At 38.1% G+C, this 24,990-nt stretch overlaps 1 protein-coding gene across 3 annotated transcripts in view; it reads right to left on the bottom strand.

Moving 5' to 3' along the window:
• The window catches only part of CFAP20DC (CFAP20 domain containing), a 195,087-nt gene that overhangs the window by 153,789 nt on the left and 16,308 nt on the right, over window positions 1-24,990 (bottom strand). For all 3 annotated transcript variants that reach the window (XM_081932690.1, XM_081932691.1, XM_081932692.1), the window contains exons 3-5: window positions 16,828-16,917; window positions 15,019-15,112; window positions 8,374-8,446 (exon numbers count right to left, since the gene is read on the bottom strand). In XM_081932690.1, coding sequence (XP_081788816.1) covers window positions 8,374-8,446; window positions 15,019-15,112; window positions 16,828-16,917 — 257 coding nt within the window. The remainder of the gene's footprint in view (window positions 1-8,373; window positions 8,447-15,018; window positions 15,113-16,827; window positions 16,918-24,990) is intronic.

Raw genomic sequence — 24,990 nt, 5'->3', positions numbered from 1 at the left:
TATCTTTATCAAAATATTTCTAATGCAATCTGTTTATTGTCCAGTTTTAAAAGGTTAACAGTATTCATGGCAATATTTGCTGTTAGTGTTTCTTTTACCAAAATGTTTCAAACAATGTATTTGATCTGTAGTTTTTAAAAGGTTAACATTTATTCTGAAAATTTGAAGTTAGTTGACATGTTAACTTTTATCTGGTGTATATACATTTATATCTATGTGTTGTATTTGTGCTGATAAATAAATAAAGGGAGACTAGTATAGATCTATTTCATATATCTATGTGTACACTTATATTTGGTACATGTGTGCAGATAGATGATACATCATACAGACAATGACCGAATAAAATTTCACTCATTTATGTAACTGTGGAGAGCTATAGGCTACAACTCAAACCCTTGTGATTACTCTTAGCAACCTACAGATAGATTTTCTCTAGGACATTTGTCCTGTTCGTTTTCCTTCCATCTACCCCAGGATTAGATTTCAGCAGAGAGATAAGTTTGTGTATGTTATGCCAAAATATGATAATTTGAGCCTCATCTTTTCTGCTGAAGGTTGGTTGAAGTACCTGTTGTCATTAATTTGGGCTTTATATTTAATCTTACCCACGTTTTTCATTGTGCATCTTATTTTTCATTACTAGAATTTCCCAGCATCTTCTAAGTAGGGAATGCCTTTTAAGATATCTTGGATGCTGATATCTCCGTTGTTCAGATTTCAGTGTAACTACTTCAATGTTATTTTTGATCTTCTTTGAAGCAGTTATTATCTGTTCTCTGGTGTCCTTTAGCATACCAAGTCGAGGTTAGAAACTTCTTTCTGAATTCAGAGACCTTTTAGAAGACTTTCCTTGGTTTATTTTAATGCCTGCTTCTATCTTCAATGTCTTTACAGATGTTACTGTAATACACTTCTTGTCTCTTATAAAAAAAACTTTCAGAAATTCTTTGTTAAGTTGTTATGTGAGATCTTTGTCTTTCTTCTCTTTGGCTTCTCGTCTCTTTTTGGTGATTTTCACTCTTCTGACACCCAGTTTGCCTTTACCTCTGTTTCCTGATCTTTGTCAGTGTCTTTTCACATCCATCCTTAACAACCTCTTTAAGTTCATCCTATAGTATCGTACTTCAGGTCCCCTATCAATGAGGTGAGGACTTCAAAGTAATTCCAAAGGTACTCAAGTTCATATTCTACAGACTGGTTGTCTTTCTTCTCTCACCTTATCTTAACTTGGAGCATGAATATGAGCCTTTGTGATCTATTCCATAGTCAGCCCTGGCCACATTGTCACTGTTATAACAGAGTTCTTCCACCTCTTTGTGTCAATAATATAATTGACCTGATTCCTGCGCATCTGGTGATCTCCATGTATAGAGGTGTCATGTTGATGTTTTCAAGTGTGTATTAGTAATTAAGGAACCCTCCTAGGCACACTGCCATAATGAGGCAGTATAACAGGCCTTGAGGAAAGCAAACTCTGTACACGCATAATATATCATGGTTTTGTATTATTCCCAAACTCTAGCAACTAAGCAAGCCCTGTCTTTCTGTTACTGCAGTAACTACTGTTATAACAAATGAATACATTATTTATTTTAAGCTAGACCTGTATGCTTTATTTATGATGGTACTCTTGCATGGTAAAAAAAAAACCTAAAACTCAGACCTATGAGAATTACAGATGCTTTCTTGTTGTTGATCAAAATCCACCACATAACAGAATGCAAAAATATATGTTTATTTGAAAAGAAATGCAAAAAAGAACAAATGCTATATAAAAGAACCACATATTTTTTGCATAATAATAAAGCAAAGTGTACAGCACAAGCTTGGAAGATTTTTATGGTTTTATCAAATGAAAGGAGGGAGGCGGAACATACACATCAGAGTAGTTATACAATTCATATACAGAAATGTATTTATCACAATGAAGGTACTAGCTAAGATATAAAAATTAATTTCATCAGTGCTGCCAAATACTGTCCTCCTCAGCAGATTTATATCCCAGAAAGAAACCACATGTAACCTCAACTTAAGTTGAGCAACTTAATGTGTTTAATTATTTTCCCAAATAATCAGCAGCTGTACTGCTGCTGACTGATGCATATTAAAGAATATTTAATATGTCATATGTCTAAGCAGTTGGAGAGAGTCAGCCTAATATAGGAATTAAGGTGCTGAACTTGTATGAGGAAGTGTTAGTCCACCCTAAGCCATGGGAAAACTCTGGGTGATGCTGGGCCAGTCACTCTCTCTCAGGATTTATCCACCCCACAAAGGGGATGTTGTAGGATAAACAGGCGATCTAGAGTATGGGATTGAAAAAGCAGAATATAAATCTAACAAATTAATAAGTAATGGAAAATTGTGACTTTCTCTTATTAAATACAGAGACACATATTGGAATGATGTCATTGCTCCTGGATTATATCATTCAGATTAAAGGGGTAAAATTTGCACATTTGAATTCTTCCCATGAAAGAATCCCGCCCCCCCCTTCCCGCCCTGCCCAGGCAACGGCCTGAAGATGGCGAGTGAGATCTCGCTGAAACGTTGCCAAGACAATTTCAATCTTACATGGGAAAAGACCCAAATACAACAAAACCAGCATACCTACACCCGTGAAAATCTACGAAAACAAATATATATCTAATTCTACATCATTATATTTTCTTTCATTTATCATATTATGCTGTCCTTACTTTTTTGCTGATTGCTAACATTTTTTATGCTATGGATGAAAGATGTCAGCCCTTCCATGTTAACCAGTTCAGGGATGGCGACTAGATGAACTAATTCTACTTAATTGTAGAAATATAGCTAATAAGGCTCTCACACTAAAATGGATTATACTATGTAAATACAGAAATGCTCCACCATCTTGTGGGGTATTACTCAAGCTTGATTTGAGCAGCAGGACATAATGGAATATGAAAGGCTTAAACAAGTTTCTTATGAGAATGTTTATATATGTGTGGAGATTCAGAGACTGTGGACATAGCTTATATATTATTTGAATGCCAACTGTATAAGAAAGAGAGCTTGATATCTTGGGTTGCACTTCAGAGAAATGGCTGTTGGGATTCTTACATTAAAATATCATATTTTATTTGCGGTCAAAAACCAAATATTACATATAGCAGAGCCCTTCATCTGAACAGAACAGTACAAGTGAGAACTGCATATATGGATCGGATATGGGCTAAATTGTAGGGTGATAGAGAAATATTATGAAATATATTTTGTTATACATAATATATATTGTATCAATCAAAGAGAATATTTGTAGTTTAAGACTGAAATGAGGAGTCCTTGGTGCTCTCTGAGATTAGTTGTTTTCTTGCAGATATTTCATTATCAAACTAGGTAACATCATCAGTGCTACAAGGAGTGGGGTTTTATTTTTATATGCTAGTGGCTTGCCCTGTCAGTGTTGGTGGGAGTGGTTTTGGTGATTCCTTGATTAGGCTATTGTTTACCGTTAGCTTGTATGTCTGGTGCTAGTTCCTTGATGGGATATTGTTTACTTCTTGATTGTTGATTGAGTGTCAATCTCTGTCTTTCTTATTGTTCATTTGTATTTCGTATTTGGATAGATTCTTATGGCTAATCACTAAGGTCTTATTATTATTATAGGCTTCATCAAAAATTCTAAAAAAACATAATCACAGCTGTCATCTGTCATTTCATTATGATGTAAATGACACATCAAGAGAAAAAAAAACAAATTTCAATTTGTCTATACAAGACTTATAATTATAATACTATTAATTCCTATAAAAGAAATTATATAAACTCTTGTACAATGGTGCAGAAATCTCTTGAATACTATGTGGGTGGGGAAATTAATATTAAATACTATTTCCACCAATTCTGTTATTAGAATTGTAACTTAATATTAAAATACCTACTTCTACAAATAGGGTTTATTGCATTATTATCTAATGTATCGTGTTTCTGTGTAACTGACATAGAAATCATTGATTTTTATAGAATATGAAGTTCTTTAATGACTGCTAAAGGCAGAGGATTCAGGGAATACTTATTATATTTATTTATAGGAACACCACAAAACTCTGTAGATACAATAACATGCCGTTAGCCAAGTAGTTCATTAAGAAATCAATGCAGAACTTTATAAAAATGTCTATAATGCTTTTAGGGCATCATTAACAATACGATAGATGAGATAAACATCTGGTTCAGAGTTCAATAAGCAAAGGGCTAGCTAGGAACCTTTAGGAGTCAATCCTTAGATAATAAAGTCACTTTGGCTCTTTAAAAAATGTATATGCCCAATGCAAGGCAGATTTGAAGAGATACAGTGCAAAGTTGGAAGAGTTCGGAGTTTTCTGAAGTAAGAAAGTCTACATCACAAAGCTAAAAATATATCTTCAAAACAAAGAACACTTTATAAGAAGACTTGGGCCAGACATTCCCTCTCAGCCCAACTCACCTTACAGGGTTGTTATTGTGGAGAAGAGAGGAGGAGGAAGGAGTATTAGCTATGAGCGCTGCCTTAAGTTACTTATAAAATAATAAAGGCAGGATAACTATCTAATTAATAAATAAAAAGCCATATAGCAATAACACATAGACTTATATGCCGCTTCACAGTGGTTTACAGTCCTCTCTGGATGATTTACAGAGTCAGCATATTGCCCCCAACAATCTGGGTCCTCATTTTACCCACCTCGGAAGGATAGAAGTCTGAGTCAACCTTGAGTCACGATTGAACTGATGACCGTCAGCAGAGTTAGCCTGCAATACTGCATTTTAACCACTGCACCACCATACAGTATGTTCCATTCCATGATATAATCCAATATCTAAACTAGTGATTTACAAACATTGCATTTTATCACACACTGCAGAAGCCTTAAGCAAGAATATTCAAATGTCGTTACTATTTTGAAGTGATTTAGTTTGCAAACACAGGTAGTCCTTGGCTTACAACCATTCATTTAATGACCTTTCAAAGTTACGATGGCATGGAAAAAAGTGATTTATGTCCAGTTTTCACACTTATGACCACTGCAGCATCTCCACTGTCACTTGATCAGACTTTAGGTGCTTGGCAACCAACATATATGTACGGTGGTTGCGGAGTTCCAGGCTCCTGGGATTGTCATTTGCAACCTTTTTAGGGAGACTCTGACAATTCAATGGGGGAAGTCAAATTCTGTTAACGACCACAGGATTCACTTAACCACCACAACAAAGAAGGGCATAATATTGGGTGTGATTCATTTAACAATCACCTTGCTTAATAACAGGAATTCTAGTCTCCATCGTGGCTTTAAATCGAGGATTGCTTTTTAAGAGCTTCTAATATATAAGCCTTGGAACATGAAACTAGGGGGATTTCTGGTGCACTTCAACCAGAAAATACATAAATAAGTAACTTGTAGCAGACAGAAGTCCTTGGAGATGTTCATGAAGTCAAGCTCACAACTGAATTTACATTTTCTTTTTACAATGCAGAATTAGCAATAGCACTTGGACTTATATACCGCTTCACAGTGCTTTACAGCCCTCTCTAAGTGGTTTACAGAGTCAGCATGTTGCTCCCAACAATTTGGGTCCTCATTTTACCAACCTTGGAAGGATGGAAGGCTGAGTCAACCTTGAGCCTGGTGAGATTTGAACTGCCAAATTGCAGGCAGCCGGTGATCAGCAGAAGTAGCCTGCAGTACTGCACTCTAACCACTGCGGCAATTTAAATAATTAAATTATTTTAATGATGGAATGGGGTAATAGTTAAGATGCTGGACCAGAGCAAGGTGACCTGAGGTTCTAATCCTCCTTTAGGCAAGGAAAACAGCTGGATACCTTGGCCAATCACTCTTTCTCAGTTGTATTCATCATCAGACTCAGAACAGAACAGAACAGAACAACAGAGTTGGAAGCAGGGGTGAGATTCTACCAGTTCGGGTAAACCGGTAGCTCCGAAGATCAGCTGAGAGCGAACTGGTTCACTCCAATGTTCAGGTGGACCCACCTGCCCCTGTGCTATACCGACCTATATTCCCTTTTTTTAGCCCAGTTGACAGGCGCAGCAGAGCGGATTGCTGTGCCTCAGCTGTTTTACTCACCAGGGCTGCAGTAGAAGGTAAGCCTTTTAGCTTTGTTTAAAATCACTGCACACGAGCAAAGGGCCCGTTTGGTGCGTGCGCGAGCGAAGCGAGCACGCGTGTGCAAAGCACGTGCTCAGCAAACCGGTTGTTAGACCAGTTGAATCACACCAGTGGTTGGAAGGGACTTTGTAGGTCATCTAGTCCAGCCCCCCACCCAAGCAGGAGACCCTACACCATTTCTGACAGGTGGCAGTCTAGTCTCTTCTTGGAAGCTTCCAATGATGAGGCTCTGTGACAAGCTTGCTGAAAAGCAAAATTCTTCTTTGCTTCATGCATGTATCACTTTTCTATGTGAATTGCAGCAAGTACGGGACAAAGTACAGGACGTTCCAACCAAGCCAGACAAATGCTAGGAACAACCTGTGAATTCTTTTCAGCTATTTCCTGTATGGCAATGATATGCTGGGACAAGATCATGGTCTACACTATATAGAAATAAATGAGATTTAAGAACACAAAACACTTGAGTGTAGGTGCACAAGATTAAAAGCACCCAAATGCGATCTTTAACATTTTATCAATAATGGATTATACTTTTTCTTTTATAACAACACTTTATAACTACATTATTTCAGCATTACAAAATCCTTTCGTATCAGTTTACTTGGTGGCAGAAATACGTGGTTATTTTTATGGTTTATGTTCAGTATTCTAAGCAGACATAAGGGAAGAAAAAAAAAGAGGGAGAAATATAACCCATTAAATGTTACTGTAGAGTCTCCGGGTTTCTATAGAAGCAGTTGAAGATATTTATTTAAAATGCATCTCACTGCCTTTTCTTGAAAAAGCTCAAGGCTAATAAAACGAATAAACCGTCAAACTCCTAATCTAAAAACAAGGTTTATATAGCAATAAAAAAAACATAACACCGAAACATGATTTTACTTGGGTTTTTCACCATCCAAATTGTAGAGGAAGGAACGTGACCATAAGTTACCTTAAGATATGATGGACGACCTTTAAAATAGATAGATAGATAGATAGATAGATAGATAGATAGATAGATAGATAGATAGATAGATGATAGATGATAGATAGATAGGGCTGAAGACTTTTAAGCCCCCCCATTTCCTGAACTAGGAGGAGGAGGAGGATACAACCAAACTTGCAAGAGTCTGTTATGCTAGCCAATCTCAATAAAAATAATTGTAGTCAACTGTGGAATTCATTTCCTGGTCCGGTGGGGATGACATAAATCCCTAGTGGGGATGACATAATCTACAGGGCCACCAATTATGACCACAATTGAGCCCAAATTTTTTGTTGCTAAGATAGCGGTTAAATGAGCCTTTTCCCATTTTTTGCCCTTTCTTGCCACAGTTATTAAGTGAACCACTACAGTTGTCAACTTAGGAACATGGTTGTTAAGTGAATCTGGCTTCCCTATTGACTTTGCTTATCAGAAGTCTGCAGAAGGTGATCACACGGCCCTGGGACACTGCAACCGTCGTAAATATGAGCCCGTTTCCAAACGTCTAAATTTTGATCTTGCGGCCATAGGGATGCTGCAATGGTTACAAATGTGAGAAATGTTCATGTCACTTTTTTCAGTGCTGCCCTAACCCCTAACAGTCACTAAATGAATGGTTGTAAGTCAAAGACTACCATGGCGGTGTAGTGGCTAGAATGCAATATTGCAAGGCTAATTCTGCCGACTGCCAGGAGTTTGATCCTGATTGGCTTAAGGTTGTCTCAACCTTCCATCCTTCTGAGGTGGGTAAAATGAGGACCCAGATAGTTGGGGGCAATCTGTTGACTTTGTAAACTGCTTAAAAAGGGCTGTAAAAGCACTGTGAAGTGATATATAAGTCTAAGTGCTATTGCTCCTGCGTTGGCACTGGGTTTTCCAGGCACTTTCAAACCAAAACAACTGAATAAATAAATCAAGGCTGAAGAAGAATAAATTTATCTCACCCCTTTAAAGTGTCAAAAGTAATTATTTAAAGTCTGTTCCTAAAATCAGGAACTTCACCTTATTACTATTTATAATAATAATAAATTTATTAACATGCAGTATTTTCATTATTACAAATATGCTTAAATCTTCTAAAAGATATAAAATGCTTAAAATCATCTTAAAACAACCAAATAAGCTTAATTATTCTATATCAGTTTGATTATGTATTACTCTTTAACCTAAAAGCTGTTACATATAATTAACAGCAGCCAGGATTAACTCATTTGCTTACTATCTACAGAGCATCAAACATAATAATAAAATTCAATATTATCTTACAGTAACTCGGCCGAGAAATCTTGTCCCAGTGGTACGTAAATTTGAAGAACCAAAAATTGCTGGATCAGTCCAACTACAGAAAAATAAAAGAAATAAATTAAGAATAACATGAATATTCATGTATTACTTTCATATTTGTCAAAATGTATCTATTATTAAAAAAAATAGAATTTAATTATTTTTGAAATATGTTCTTAAAAACAAATTGTGCTCCGAGTAGAACTAGAACAAAACATGGAATCTAATTATTTTATTTAGTTTTCCACTGTGTTGACAAGAGTGCATATTCAAAATATATTCTACAAGGACACAAAATTAATTAATGTCTTAACATTGTGACACAAATTCTTGCAAAAATGCGTAATAATTGAGCCTACAGATGACCAACATACACTTTAGTTGAACCACTTAAAGCAATTAATACCCCAGCAGAATTGAGTTTAGAAAAACTGTGGACAAGTAAGGGTTTAATTTAATCCGAATGTTCGAAATGAAATGGGTAATTTAAATTGGGAATTTAACAGCAAAGGTTCTTGTAAAATCAAAACCCACTCAAAAGTGAAAATGGCTTTCAGGAACAAAACCTGAATAAAATCTGAATGTATTGCCCTTGAGGCTGCTTTAACACTCGTATGAAATCTAAATAGAAACTGCCAATCCTGAAAGAAAATCCTCTTAATTTTCTAAGACCACCTCATTGTAAACTTTAATGGAATTGACGCTCTAGATACTTATCTGCCTGCCTGCCTGCCTGCTTTGGTTAATCAATGGGTCAAGTAAGTCTCCCAAAAGATCTTCTATTTACCACTTTCGCGAATCAAAGGAATTAGGGAACTATAGCATAGCACAGTGATGGTGAACCTTTTAGGCACGGAGTGCCCAAACTGCGCGTGCACATCAGTGGTGGGATTCAAAAAAATGTTACTACTGGTTCTGTGGGCGTGGCGTGGCTTGGTGGGTGGCTTGGTGGGTGTGGCAGGGGAAGGATACAGTAAAATCTCAATTCCCAGCCCACTCCAGTGGAAGATTACTGCAAAATCCCATTTCCTCCCAATCAGCTGGGACTTGGGAGGCAGAGAATAGATGGGGACGGGGCCAGTCAGAGGTGGAATTTACCGGTTCTCCGAACTACTCAAAATTTCCGCTACCGGTTCTCCAGAACTGGTCAGAACATGCTGAATAACACCTCTGGCGTTCATGCCCAAACTGAACATGTGCATGTGTGGACATGCACGCATGCCTGTACGGACATGCATGCATGCACAGACGTGCAAACATGCTTGCATGGACATGTGCACACGTGCAGCAGAGATCCGAAGACCAGCTGGCCGGTGGGAGGTGGGAGATCCCAACACCAGCAGGGCGGCAAGAGGTAAGATCATTTTCTTTTGTTAGCTTCTGTTCGCAGGGAAACAGAAGCTCATGAAAGAAAAACCATGGAGATCTGACCGGGGCAACGGTGCGCATGCCAGCAGAGAGGGCTCTGCGTGCCACCTCTGGCACACGTGTCATAGGTTCACCATCACACTATAGAATTTCAATTTATTCAGTTTGAATTAACAATATTTAGTATGAGAACAGCAACGGAAAAAAAATAGTTCTAATCACCAGGTTAAACAACTACAGGTAGTCCTTGACTTACGACCACAATCGAGCCCAACATTTCAGTTACTAAGTGAAACATTTGTTGAGTGAGTTTTGTTCCATTTTACGACTTTTCTTGCCACATTTGTTAAGTGAATCACTACAGTTATTAAGTTACTGTCTGGATCACATCACCCCAGGACATTGCAACCATCATAAATATGAGTCAGTTGTCAAGCATCTGAATTTTGATCATTTGACCATAGGAATGCTGCAACGATTGTAAGTGTGAAAAATAATAATAATACGTTACTTTTTTCAGTGCCGTTGTAACTTTGAACTGTCACTAAATGAACTGTTGTAAGTTGAGGACGACCTCTATTTTTATGGCAGCGACCATGTTAGAGCCTTCTCTAAAGAACGGCAGCCAGACTTGACCATGATTTTAAATACCATATTTTTCGGAGTATAAGATGCACATTTTTCCCCAAAAAAGAGCCTGAAAATCTGGGTGCATGTTATACACTGAATACAGTATTTTATGCCTCCCGAAACCCCGCCCCTTCATCAAAATGGCCGTGCATAGCCTTTAGGAGGCTTTCAGAGTGTTCCTGGGGGCCGGGGAGGGCAGAAATGAGTGAAAAACGGGCCTTTTTTTGCTCAATTTTGCCCCCCCCCCAGCCCCCAGGAGCACTCTGGAAGCCTCCTAAAGGCTATGCATGCAATTTTTTGGACAAAAAACGGGCCCGTTTTTTGCTCATTTGGGGGGGGGGGCATCCCTAGGAGCACTTTATAAGTCTCCTAAAGACTATTCATGCTTTTTTTAAAAAAAAATGGGCCCGTTTTTGTGAAAAACAGGCTGTTTTTGAGAGAAAAACTTTGAATTTGCCTCTTCAAAACCTTGGTGCATCTTATACTCTGGTGCATCTTATACTCCGAAAAATACGGTATCTCTCTATATTTGTATAATTATTTCTAAATGAATTTAAATGGCCCTTGGCAAAATGCAATCAGACATAGGGTTAGGGTTATTTTAAAAGACTGTTCAGTACGGTGAAAAAAAAGACTATTTACTGAAAACTATTGTATGTGAAGTTACATATTGACTTACTGTTGCAACTAAAATAGTGCTGTCATAGCCACCAATGATATGACTATCAGACAGAAAGAGTTCTTCCATCTGAATTCTTAGAATTCTCTCAGTTTACTTTTTAATCTGGATTTCAGCCCCATTCTTGCAGTCCCATGAAGGATTTTCTTTCCATGCAAGGAGGGGAAACCCTTTCCGGGGGCTGTAGGAACATTTCAGAGGATAGGGGATGCTTGCTGGGAAGACTTTAGCTCTGTACAGAGCTTAAACCAATCAGACAGGCAGCCCTTTCGCTCTCAAAGAGCTGCCTGCTGCAAGGATTTCAAGCAGAGCTGAAATCCTTTGGCAGATAGGTCTTATGTTTAACAACCTGGGAGACTGATTAATGACTGCAACTGGGAGTGCTGGGATTGGAGTTGTTGAGGGAAGCATGTGGGCCTCTTGCTCAATGACCGCTTTGTTCAACAACTGAGATCCCAGTCCCAATTATGGTTGTTAAGCAAGGAGTACCTGTACAGGAAGGGATATGTCATTCATAAACGCAGATCACGTGCATCCCTAAACTATCCTCTTTCGAAATGCCCCACTTTTCTTCTAAAGCAAATAATTTACTGTTTGTTTGGGAATGCAGCTCAATGTTTTGTTCAGAAAAGTACCCAACTAGCCAAGAAAGACAAAAATAAATGGTTAGGAAGAAGCCTGGGAGCTAAAGTCCTAATTAGGAACTGAAGTCCTAATAGCAAACAAATGTTTTGTGACCGGTCATGCCCCTTATGAAACCAATCTTGCAAGGAAGCAAAAGTCTCCCAGGGCAGCCATTTTTCTGAGAATGCTATATTGTGCCTTTAACAAAAACTTAACACAATGAGTTTGAAGCAGCTTTTAAAATTTCTTTCTACCACTTTTGCTTGTTCTCCAACCTTTCTCGTGTTTTTGTACAACCTGGTTTAAGTAAGTGGCCAGCACTTACAGGGTATCAGAGGCTTGTCTGGATTCTAATGGTGAATTAGTGAAGCTGTACCTATGAGTATATACACTTCAAGGCCTTATTTTCCACTTGTAATTCAAGGGAATTTATCCCAGAATGGGAAATGCTGGGAACAGATGCTTCATTTGCATTTGGCTGCAAGTAGGATAGTGGATTTATCTAAGAAATTGTAGGACTCAAGAAATATTTCTTGTTACACTGTGTGGGGAGGAAGTCCTAACAATATATAATTCTTTTGAAGTTTTTTTTTTAAGACACTGCAGTTCCAAACTACATTGAAGAATTTTTTTTTGTCAAAGGCTAGAATATACTGCACACCTTGCAGGAATGCTGCGTTTCAATATTATTCATTTTGAAAATATATGCAAATTTTGGTAGGCATTATGGAAAGGTTCCGTCATATAACTCAAAAGATCCTCAACAGTGAATTTTAGTCAATGCCTTTTGACACAATGACAGGTTTGTAATCAACATAAAAGGCAGAAAAATAAAGGAAAGCCTTTTGAAGATCCAATGGTAGGAGAAAAAAAATATTAATATATCAGCTGAAATAACCAAAAGCCATTTTAAGGTAAGTACAATTAGATTAACATCCACCAAGAAGTGGCAGACAGTAGTGATCACTGGAAAGAAATGGAAAAAGGCTTCTATAAATGTTTTTAGATCTGAGAAATTACAAGCTAAATGCAGCAGTAATCAAAACTGAATAAGTCTGTGTCTCTGTAGTGGGATAGTAAATTAGCCTTGGGATTGTTTTGCATTTGAGAAAACCTTGTCATAAATAAGGCACAAAAAGTCAGAAAGCATGTAAATCAGGTCACTGCACAGTAATGAAAAACAATATGGTGTTGGTGATTAGATATAAGCAACTTGTTTAATAGAGAACTATTAGAATCTACATCTATTTACAATGTAACTTAAACATCTTTCCCTTTTTGGTTTACTGATGGTTCACTGATTAAGCGTAAAAGGAGATTGAAGAAAGATTTAAATTTGATACAGAAGCTGAAGAAAAAGCTTTGCTACAGAAAACATTTTGGTAGTTGTGTAGTAAGAATACCCTTTTAAAGGATGGCCTAATCCTTATAATTTATGGAGAAGTCTTTCTGCACAATGGTTGCTAAATGTCAAGCCTTAAACTATATTATTGTTTTGTTATGAAAATTTCTTCTCTTCTTGTATTTGGAAGGGCAGTATATGAACCTTCGGCTTCAGTAGTGTTTGAGGTTTTAACAAAAGAACAATTGTTTGCTTTCTAATGTTTTTATGGCCTTGGAGAACTTCAAGTCTTCAGCATATACATACTGATTTAGCAGCAGGCTTCCATCATTTATGGATATAAAAGGTAGGTAATGCTTGATAGATTATATGACAAATGGAAATACCAAGGGTAGCTCCCAAAGAGTTTAGTTATTGCATCTAATTGAGAATGCAAGTTTATGAAATGTTACGTAGTATTAGAATATCCCTACAAATGAAGCGAGCCGGAGTCATCTAACAGGTATAAAATATTTTTTGCTTCTTGTTGATGAAAATAATAGATGCTGTTGGGTGAAATTGAAAGAATATTCATCACATTTAACTACATCTTTGGGATGATATTACTTCATTGTTTGCCTTACCAACTTAACAATCCCTGGAAAAGTATTCAAAGAAAAAAAATGAAAAACTCTTTGACAATAAAAAATGATATATATTAGAGTTGTACCAATTCAAAACTTAAAAATTCCACAGAAACTGGAAATTGCCAAACCACCCCTAAGATTCAGGGAAGACTCAACATGGTCTAGAAAGACTCACCCTATTTGGTTTTACTTTAGTGCTGAAGAAATACAACTAAAACTGTAGCTAGCCAACTATTATTCAGCTTATCCAATGCTAACTTAATTAACAGCTAGGGCTGTGCTTAGCACTAGAAACAGCTGCTTCACAAACCCCTTGGTGTAATCAAAATATCTTTCCAATAAGCATTTGACACAACAACGACCTTTGGAATGATTGTGTAGCTACCTTCCACTTTGTGTGCGTGAACAGTCAATTCATTTATGTGATACAATAGCAGAGTTGGAAGTGACCTTGAAGGTCTTCTAGTCCAACCACCTGCCTAGGCAGGAAACCCTATACCGTTTCAGACAAATGGCTATCCAACATCTTCTTAAAGACTTCCAGTGTTGGGGCATTCACAACTTCTGGAGGCAGGTTGTCCCATTGATTAATTGTTCTAACTGTCAGGAAATTTCTCCTCAGTTCTAAATTGCTTCTCTCCTTGATTAGTTTCAACCCATTGCTTCTTGTTCTACCATCAGGTGCCTTGGAGAATAGTTTGATTCCCTCTTCTTTGTGGCAACCCCTGAGATATTGGAACACTGCTATCATGTCTCCCCTAGTCCTTCTTTTCATTAAACTAGACATATCCAGTTCCTGCAACTGTTCTTCATATGTTTTAGTCTCCAGTCCCCTAATCATCTTTGTTGCTCTTCTCTGCACTCTTTCTAGAGTCTCCACATCTTTTCTACATCGTGGTGACCAAAACTGAATGCAGTATTCCAAGTGTGGCCTTACCAAGGCATTAAAGTGGTATTAACACCTCACGTGATCTTGATTCTATCCCTCTGTTTATGCAGCCTAGAACTGTGTTGGCTTTTTTGGCAGCTTCTGCACACTGCTGGTTCATATGTAAATGGTTGTCCACTAGGACTCCAAGATCCCTTTCACAGTTACTACTATTGAACAAGGTACCACCTATACTGTACCTGTGCATTTTTTTTGTTGCCTAAATGTAGAACCTTACTCTTTTCACCATTGAATTTGGTGAAACATACAACTGGGGAATAGCCTCATGAGTCTTCGGAAGGGCAAGGCTGCTTTGAACCTTCATACAGGGATGTTTGGTTCCCATTAATATACTTTGCACACCACTTGCTCTGAAAACATCATACAATCTAATATGTTTTATGGCATTGTATAATATTTTTACACTTACGAGTTTGCTTAGTTTCTTTCGGAAGCTGCATCTTGTTGGTTTGACCGCTTCCTTCCAGCAGAAAAACAAAACCTTTCACTTCCTTATCATATTCCTAACAAACCAACAAAAATGTCGTCATCATCACATGATTAAAAATTAGAATAAGAGACAGAAATAAGAGAAAATGGGAATATTAGTGTATACGCTTTTATATAATAAAATAAGAACAATGATAAGAGTAAATATGAAATAATCGAATAATGACAGATTGCAACTTTAGATAAGTATGTATTAGCATTAGAAATATGTAAGTTGGTTGAAAGTAATAACTATGACTAATGCTATGTTTTACTTGTATTAGAATGTATGACACCCAGGTGCCACACTGTTCACGCATTGATATGTTTGTAAAAAAACCCTTTTTTAAAAAAGTGTGTCATCATGAAATATCTCACGCAGATGAGTAAATACCATAATCTGCAAGATTTTTTAGTCACAATGCCTATTTGCTTATTGCAGAAATGATTAACCACACTCATACTTTGTAACTTTTAAGGTCAGCAATGTTTGGTTTAGGTCAGGAATTGCCACTACTCTTATATGGTATTTTATATGTCTAATACAAGTGGAAAGCTGGAGTATCAAAATGGAATCGATGGTAAGACTGTACTCTGATGTCAGGAGATAATATATGTTAAATTCACTATCCAGTATAGCATACTTTTGAAAATGCAAACAGGATCAAGTGAAAATAACACTTTCTTGTGAAAAATGGCTTTGCAGTTAGGATATCAGGGCCATCTTCTGCTTACTATGTCAAAACATCATCCTTCATTTCACTAACTTTTACCATGTTCATTTTATTGGTTTTTCTGTCTTGACAGCAACCTGCCATATTAAAACAGTTGCTTGCTTCACCATTTTATCCACACAAGAAAAGCCTGAACAGTTTCATGCAATTAGTTTAAGTAAATGAAACTAAAACTTAATATTTAGGGGTAAATAATCTATTTAAGATGCTGACCATGTAGGTTTCATGACAACATCAATAATTACTTTCCTTCCATCCTTCTCCTTTGTATCTCTTATTTTGTGAAACATACCTGATATCTCGAAAACGTACCGTGTTTCCCGAAAAATAAAACAGTGTCTTATTTTCTTTTGACCCCCAAAATAAGCGTTTTGCCTTATTTTCGGGGAGGTCTTATTATTTTTGAGGTGCAGGAGGTGGCAAGCGTGGTCACCTCATGGCTGCTACTGCGTTGTAATATTTTCGGGGGGGTGGGGGTATTTTGGGGGAGGGCTTATTTTAGCGCATGCGCTCAAAAGCCCAATTGGGCTTATTATCCGGCAAGGTTTTATTTTCAGGGAAACAGGGTACCCCCAAACTTGTGCTTTTTATTTAGTCCTAATAAATATATTTCCTAACTAGGATGTTCATTTTTTTAATAGACTAAAAGAGTTTTATTATGTAGAAAACCTAAAGACACAAATAAATATCCTTATCTTGTAATGCTGCACAGTGTCATATAATGTATATGAGATGGGTGGCTATATAAATTTATCAAATAAAAATAAATAAATATTTCCCCCCCCCCGGCCAAAATATATTCAAAACTTACAGAAACAAAAACTATGGAGATCTTAAATACACAAAAACCTAGCACATTTTATCTACATGTAGGCATCAGAGTAATTCCTGTTCTCAGTTATTCTGCTCTGATAAAAAGAATGATATTTTTACTCAAAATTTTCATGTTTTTTAAAGAAAAAAAATAAGCCCTATACTTTATAATCAAACTTTTACCATTTCTTTCCAAAACATACTTTCCCTATTACTGAAGGATTGCCAGAAATTTTCCATTTGGTCCCAGTGTTCTTGCCTTGAGCACTGAAGATTTCAACAAATGGGCCACCCTGCAATTAAAAAAAGAATCTGTCCCATTGTCATAAGAAATCAACAAGTGTAATACTTCATGCATAAGTACACATATTCCATATTCATTCTTACAATCAATACGAAGTGTCATTATAAGCTAATTTCATCTGGATGCTCAACTGGCAACAGAAACTAGAAGTACATTTCAATAGTTTATACTAGCACAGTAGATGTAGTCTTTTCTGGAGAAAAGAGATCATGTTGCAGTAACTTTCCTCGTACTGTAATGTAGTTGGCTTTGGAAAGTGTGCAAAAACTTCATCTAGTCAGAATTAATTGGGGCTCTCTAAATAGAACATATTATTTTAAGGTGCTGTGGTTGCCTATAAATCTATAAACCTAAAGTGCTGCATGATAAAAGACCTGGTTATTGGCAGAACTGCCTATACCCCACTGTATCCATCCATCCCATCAGATCTAACAGTGTCCCATGCGCCAGGTCCCTTCTGTGAAACAGTGCCATCCAGTGGGCAAAGATATGAAAAAGAAAAGAAAGCAAAATAATGACTTATAAACAATATTGAAAGACCGAATGATACGGGACATAAGGACAATAAGAGGTACATAATGTTGGGAAGATTATTTGAAAGTTTTAATGGTCAAACTGTGAAAAGAAAGAAAGACCGAGAAATAGGGAGAGAGAAAGAGAGGAAGGAAGGAAGAAAAAGAAGGAAGGGAGAAAGGGAGAGAGAAAAAGAAAGAAAGAAAAAGAAAGGTAAAGAAGGAAAAAATAGTGCATACAAGACAAGTAAGAAAAAAAGAATAAAAATAATATGGCAACGGTAATGTAATGAAAGGTGATACTGAAATTGCTTGTGACAGAAAAGATTTATGTTACAGAGTGCCATAGAAATGTGAAATTATGCTAATAGGGAGCATTAAAAAGACGCTTGGTAGTATGATGAACTGAAAGAGTCTGCAGATGAGAAAAATATGTATACAGAATGGCAACAGCAAAAATGAGGACGAGAAAAAGATATACCATGTATGCAAAGAGAAAAAGATAACTGCAGAGAATTTATTGAGAGGAATGGTTACACTTAAGAGTGAGAAAATCACAGAATTTTGATGGAAATAATAAAGAGTTTGGGAAGTGAAAAGGGTTGAACAAGGAGCATCCAAGAGAATGAACAAAATCAAAAATTAAAATGATGAAATCACTGGTGATGATATTGAAGTGAGGGAATGTTGGAAGCAATATTTTAGAGGTTAGCATGGCACTGATATACATCAAAGACTGGAACTGAAATGAATGCTGTAAATGTTAGTATCCAAGAAAAAAGAAGATGAAAGTCATAAGACGTGAGAATATTGAAAAGTAATAAGGCTGCAGGGGTGGATAATATAATGTTAAATATGGATATGATTTGCTTATAGAGTAGCAGTGTGACTGGTTTAACATTTGTATGAAGTCTGACAGCTGGAGGAATTATTGTTCCTCAATGTAAAAAGAAAAATAGTAGAAGTAAATGAAAAAAAATACAGATTTATATGGTGCCCAATTGGTAGTGTGACTTGGGTAACTAATCTGTCATTCAATTCAATATACCAAAAAAGATGAAAACATGAAAGAAAAAGGCATAGTCACACTCAGGCCACTCTGCGCAATTAAACCTTTAAAAAAAAAAGGTTCCTCTAATGCCCAGCCCAAAGCACAAGGAAATAATAAATCTTCAAGAGCATTATTTGATAAGTAGTTGTTATGGGAATAAATGGAATGCTTATTTTGGGTTTGTGAAGGGAATAAGACTAGGATTTCTGATGACCACTTGATTGTTTAATCTAATTATGTTTAATGTTTAAGGAACTGTAGGGACATTAGAGCTGTGTTGTTGGAGCTGTGAATGCAAATTATGCTTTATTGTTGGACGAGAGCCGCAATAACTTGCAGCGAATGTTGGAAAGATTGTATGCAGCGTGGAATATGAATCTAAAAATTAAGTTAACAAAGAGGGTGGAGAGTGGCTGATAAATGAACGTGGTTTGAATATAAACTTGAGTGATCAATATGAAAGACATTTGTTGGTGTGGGTCAGGCATGCAGACAAAATGATTGAGCAACAAATGGTAAAAAATGATATGTGAAGGATGAGTTTCTTCAAAGCAAGGAGAACAAAAAACCTGTGGAGGGTGGCATACAATTGATGAGACCCCCAAAGAGAAAGAAGTGAGCATTTTAAAGAGGAAAGTGTATGAAGCTGTGGTAGAAGCAAGGAAGGTTGGTAGGAATAGAGACATATAGCAGTAAAGCAAACCGTGTTGGTATAAATTAGATTCCACTCTATTTCCTTTCTTCTTATCTCATGTGTTTACGATTTCCTTCTCATTTTCCATGCTGTGAAGAAACTACTTATCTTGAAAGGGAGTAGCAATGAAAGGTATAATATGTATTGAATAAACTACCTTAGTATGGAGACTTCGTGACTTTTGTTGCTGTTTTGCTGGACGTTATTATATGCACATCTGAATAAAGGTGTGATCATTATTTGGGACTGACAACTGTATGTTAGGATTATTTTTTACAATATAAATTGTTATAGAGGCATTAATTATGATGTGCAAAGCTCACTCATTTGGGAATAGACTGTTCCAGAAAAGTCCCAAATATTCTTTTCTCCTTCTGGATATTCTTAGTGGGGTTCTTCAATTTACAGATGTAAATCATTTGAAAAGTAAACTGAGATATCCTGGGATAATTGAAACCCTGAAATAAACTGTGTTGTTCAGAATGCCATATCCAGAACACATTGCACATTTTAAAATCCTACAGAATACAGCATTTCTGAGTTGATTATATTGTTCTAAACTTTGTTGGTTTTTAACAATATTAATTCTTTTTTTTTAAAACAAAGTTTTATTGGTTTTTTTTATATTTTACAAAGGGGAAAGGTAAGGGAAAAGTTACAAATTTTGGCAGCTGCGAAATACGGTAGATGCACCCCCCCTCCAAACTCATAGTATACATTTGCATAAAATTCAATATTAAGTAATAACATGTAGTCAGTGTGGTAAATTCAATTGGTAATTTCGATCAGTTTATATCAGATGGCTTTTCTTACTCATTTGTGTGATCTGAGCTTTCTTGTTGTCGCCCCATCTCCCCCCGCTGGCAGAGCTCCGGCCCCTCCCGTGTCTTGTATGTTTGTTGAAGAGTCATCTGGTTTTTCTAGGAGCAGTTTATTTTTCTCCATAAAGGCCTGCGCCTCTATGGGTGTATTAATCCTAACTCTTGTCTCCTCCCAGAATATTAACATACCTTCAGGCATCAACCATCTAAACCACACCCCCTTCTGGTATAATTTATTCGCCAATTGCGAATAGTGCTTTCTTTTTTCCCTCACTTTCTTGGGGATCTGTTTCAGGATGGTTATCTCCTTATCTTTATATGTCAAGGCTTGCCCCCTTTGTGCATTCAGGATTTCATCTCTTGTACTTTTCCTAAGAAATTTAATGTGTACCTCCCTGGGAACATTGTGTGTTCTAGCATAAGCTGAGTTTACTCTATAAGCCAGGTCTATTTCCCACCCCATCTGTTGTTTCTCCTTCTGAATATACTCAGCCAAAATGTTTGTCATGATGTCCCTTATGTTTTCATCATCTGTCTCCATCATGTTTTGAAATCTAAGATAAAAAGACATTCTCTCAAACTCTATTTTCATTTGTTGGGTGTCGAGTTCTTTGTTTCCCTTCTGCACACCCTCTATCCCCCCCCCCTCATCTCAGCCGCCCCATCCTCCAAAAGATCCAGTCTCTGTGAGTTCTTATTAATTTTATCCTGGTTCTCTTTAATTTCTTCTTTCATCTCCTTCAGTTGTCTCTTTATTTCCTCTTGTCCCTGTAGAATTTGTTGAAACATTTGATGAAACTCCAGGTCCGTAGATTTAGGTTGCTTGAAGGCTGTTAACGTTGATTGTATGCTAGGACTGGAGGTTGCAGATGTTGGGGCAGAGGCAGCAAAGCCTGGCTTTCCAGGAGGTGGTCTTTTAGATGCCATTGTTTATGAAGTAAAGAGTCCAGTCAGTATAAGGAAGGATCAGTCAGAGGGGTAGAACAGCCAAGAGAGTCCAGGAGACAGAGTCCAGGCAGAGGGGGATTTTCTAATCACCCTGGCAGATGAGCAAAAGTTTTTCACTCCAAGGAGCTCAAAGGCAAACAATCAACAAGAGAGTTATCCAGGTGGCACGGAGACAAAGAGCGGAAGCCTGAAGTTTGGAAGGTGGAGTCAAGTTCACATTTCATAAAGACAACGGAAGTGTGCCATCTTGCCCTGCCACCTTCAGGTTTCGAGGCAACAAATAAAGTTTTCAAAGTTCAAAAATCCCAAAGCTTCCAGGTCTCATTATTTTATAGGTTTAAGTCCGAAAATCCACTTAGTTAGGGTGTGGCATCTTTGGTTTGGCTCTCCCCCTCCTCCTTCCCTTGGGGCTGAGAGCACACTTGTTTCCAGCCGCTTATCCGAGGGGGGGGGAAATCCCCCTCCCCTCCATCCGCGCCTCTCCAAATCAAACCGAAAAAAAAGTTTGCACAACTGACGAGTTTTTAAATTAGTAATGGGGATGGAGGGAGTCTACGCCTCACCACTCCGCCGCCGCATCCTTCAGTTTTCTTTTTCTCCGCACAGCCTCTCAGCGAAGATGCCCACGCGTCCTCCGATCTGCTCCCCGGTGCCTTGGACGAGGCGGGGGACCTCCTGCCGGCCGCCGCCGATTCAGGGATCCCCCGTGGTGCCGCACCTCCGGCAGGACGCCTCTGCGGGGCGTCCTGTGCCCCCCAAGAAGTGGGGAAGCCCACCGGGGAGCCGGAGCGAGCAACAAGTTGCCCGTCGCCGTCAGCCGCCGGAACCGGACGTCAACTATATTAATTCTTAAATTGTATGTAGAAAATTGGGTATTTAGCATTACAATTTATGAAACCAACGCTTTGCATTGAGTTTTGAAAAAAAAAAGGGAATGAATACATTTGGCACTTACTATTTAATCACTATATAACTTCTCATGTTGAGGAAAAATAACTTGGAATAATATGTTCTATATATCAAGTCCCAGTAACTGTAGCTTTTTAGATGAACTGAATATTCTTCAGTGTAAACTCATTACCATAATCTAATCTGAAAGCTATCAACTATGATCAATCCCACTTAATAAAAAAAGCTAGGATAAACCAGTCCTGCTATTTCTTTCACTCTAATATATAGGAATGGGATTCAATCTGAAATACAAATAAGATCACAACCACTGCCAATTATCAGTGTCAGATTGAATTTTACCTGCAATTCATATGGTAGGAGATTGAAGTATTTTAGAACCCACTTCAAATTCACATAAAGTGACAAAAAGAGATAAAATATCTCCTCAAAACAACCTGTGTACTCTAAAGATTTTAGAGTTCTGTGCAGAAATTCCTTTGCAACAACTTTGATATGGGAAAAGATTTATTTATTTATTTATTTATTTAGCTATTAAATATATAAATTCCCTAAATGTTTGTATTCTGCAAAGTTGGAAGGGACAATTTAGGTCACTGAGTCCATCCCTCAAGCCAAAATTAAAGTCCAAATTAAAGAATTTCCCATTCTTGCACTGCCATCCCCAATGTCTATCCAGCCACATCAGTTATCTATCATACCTGGGTGTGACATTTTCTGGACTCTCCAGAAAATATTTCTATTAGCTTTTACCAATTACAATCCAACTTGAAAATGTGTTGCCAAATCTACATCCACAAATTTTATAATTCAGGCAGAGAATAATACATTGGAAAAAATATTATTTGTTTTTTTGGTAGTAATTTTATTTAAAAATGCAATTAAAAAGATAAAACTAATATAAACTAAAACAGAAAAGAATGACAAGAAAAGAAATCAAAAGTACAGAAAAAAAGGAAACTCTTCTGGTTTGTTATTTGTATACCCTTCCTGATCAGCTGATGTCCAGTGCGGCATCTTTTTCCATGTTATTCTTGTGGTCTGTCATTTTTAAATCCACTTTCAGATCACTTGCAGTCTTGTCCAGTAAAGTTTGTTGCTCTTCCATAACATTTTGAAAACACTTGTATAGGTAGACACTTCTAAAATTAACTTCTGAGCCTATTATTCAAACATATCCTTTCATATGCTGAATGTTAAAATATTTTCTTCTATTCTGTAAGTCAAATTTAAGTGTTTATCTCCTTTAATAGTTATCTTTAGTTCCTTCTGGTTTCCTCCAGTGTCCAATGTTCAAAGTCTCATTCTGTTTCTTTAAGAAATCTCCTGGTAGACGGCTGCTTTGACCCGGGTCTTAATGAAGCACAGTGGTCCAAAGTCTTGTTGCTCAGTGGTCCAAAGTCCTCTTTTCTGATGAGAGCAACTTTTACATCTCATTTGGAAACCAAGGACCCAGAATATGGAGGAAGAATGGAAAGGCCAATCAAGCACAGTAATTCCACGGTCATTGAACCAGTTCTTGGTGCTTTTGGCAAAAGTTGCTCTCATCAGAAAAGAGGACTTTGGACCACTGAGCAACAAGACTTTGGACCATTGTGCTTCATTAAGACCAGGGTCAAAGCAGCCGTCTACCAGGAGATTTTGGAGCACTTCATGCTTCCTTCCGCAGACGAGCTTTATGGGGATGCTGACTTCATTTTCAAGCAGGACTTGGCACCTGCCCACACTGCCAAAAGCACCAAAACCTGGTTCAATGACCGTGGGATTACTGTGCTTGATTGGCCAGCAAACTCGCCTGACCTGAACCCCATAGAGAATCTATGGGGCATTGCCAAGAGAAAGTTGAGGGACATGAGACTGAATAATACAGAAGAGCTGAAGACTGTGATTGAAGCATCCTGATCTTCCATAACACCTCAGCAGTGCCACAGTTTAGTTCAGTTTCAGTTTATTAAATTTATAAACCGCCCCCTCTCCCCGAGGGGACTCGGGGCAGTGTACAGACAGAAATAAAATATACAATAAACAACAAAAATATAAAACCCCAGACAAACAAATTAAGCACAAGTCTGTACAATAGTCATAAATTAACTAATGATTAAAACCAATTAAAACCAATTAAAATACCCCAGAATTTAAAAATTTAAAATACCGGCCAGGAAGGTCGGAATTAGATCATGATTGTAATTGCGATTGGGCCAGGCCAGCTAATTGGAACAGGTGGGTCTTGAGTTTCTTACGGAAGGAGCGGAGATCAGCAGTAATTCTAATATCGGGGGGGAGGTCGTTCTAGAGGGTTGGGCCCATCACAGAGAAGGCCCTACTCCTGGGCACCACCCACCGGCATTGCTTAGCGGATGGTACCCGGAGGAGTCCCTCTCTGTGAGAGCGAATTGGTCGCAGGGATGTGTGGGGTAGGATGCGATCCCGCAAATAACTAGGTCCTGAGCCATGGAGCGCTTTAAAGGTGATAATCAACACCTTGAAACGCACCCGAAAAGCCACAGGTAGCCAGTGCAGCTCGCGCAGGAGCGGTGTTATACGGGAGTACCTAGTACTCCCCATAATTGTCCGCGCGGCTGCATTCTGGACCAGCTGCAGCCTTCGGGTGCATCTCAAGGGGAGCCCCATGTAGAGAGCATTGCAGTAATCAAGGCGGGACGTCACGGGGGCATGAGTGACTGTGCGAAGGGCATCCCGCTCCAGTAGGGGGCGCAATTGGCGCACCAGGCGAACCTGGTGGAACGCCTCCCTAGCCACGGCCGTCACATGGTCGTCCAGCGACATCCAGGTATCTAGGAGGACGCCCAAATTGCGTGCCCTATCCACGGGGGGCAGTTGTTCACCCCCAATGGCCAGAGATGGGACCCACTGGCTGAAGCGGGGCGCCGGTAACCACAGCCACTCAGTCTTGGAAGGGTTGAGCTTGAGTCTGTTGTCTCCCATCCAGACCCGGACGGCTTCCAGACACCGGGACATCACCTCGACGGCTTCGTTGGGGTGATTCGGGGTAGAGATGTATAGCTGAGTATCATCGGCATACAGATGATACTCAACCCCGAATCCTCGAATGATCTCGCCCAGCGGTTTCATGTATGTGTTGAACAGGAGAGGTGAGAGGACTGAC

This window comes from Natrix helvetica (assembly GCF_964273705.1).
Source record: "Natrix helvetica genome assembly, chromosome: 1".
Lineage (NCBI taxonomy): Eukaryota > Metazoa > Chordata > Lepidosauria > Squamata > Natricidae > Natrix > Natrix helvetica.
Note: the sequence above shows the minus strand (reverse complement) of the source record. Positions and strands in the feature narration are given on the sequence as shown.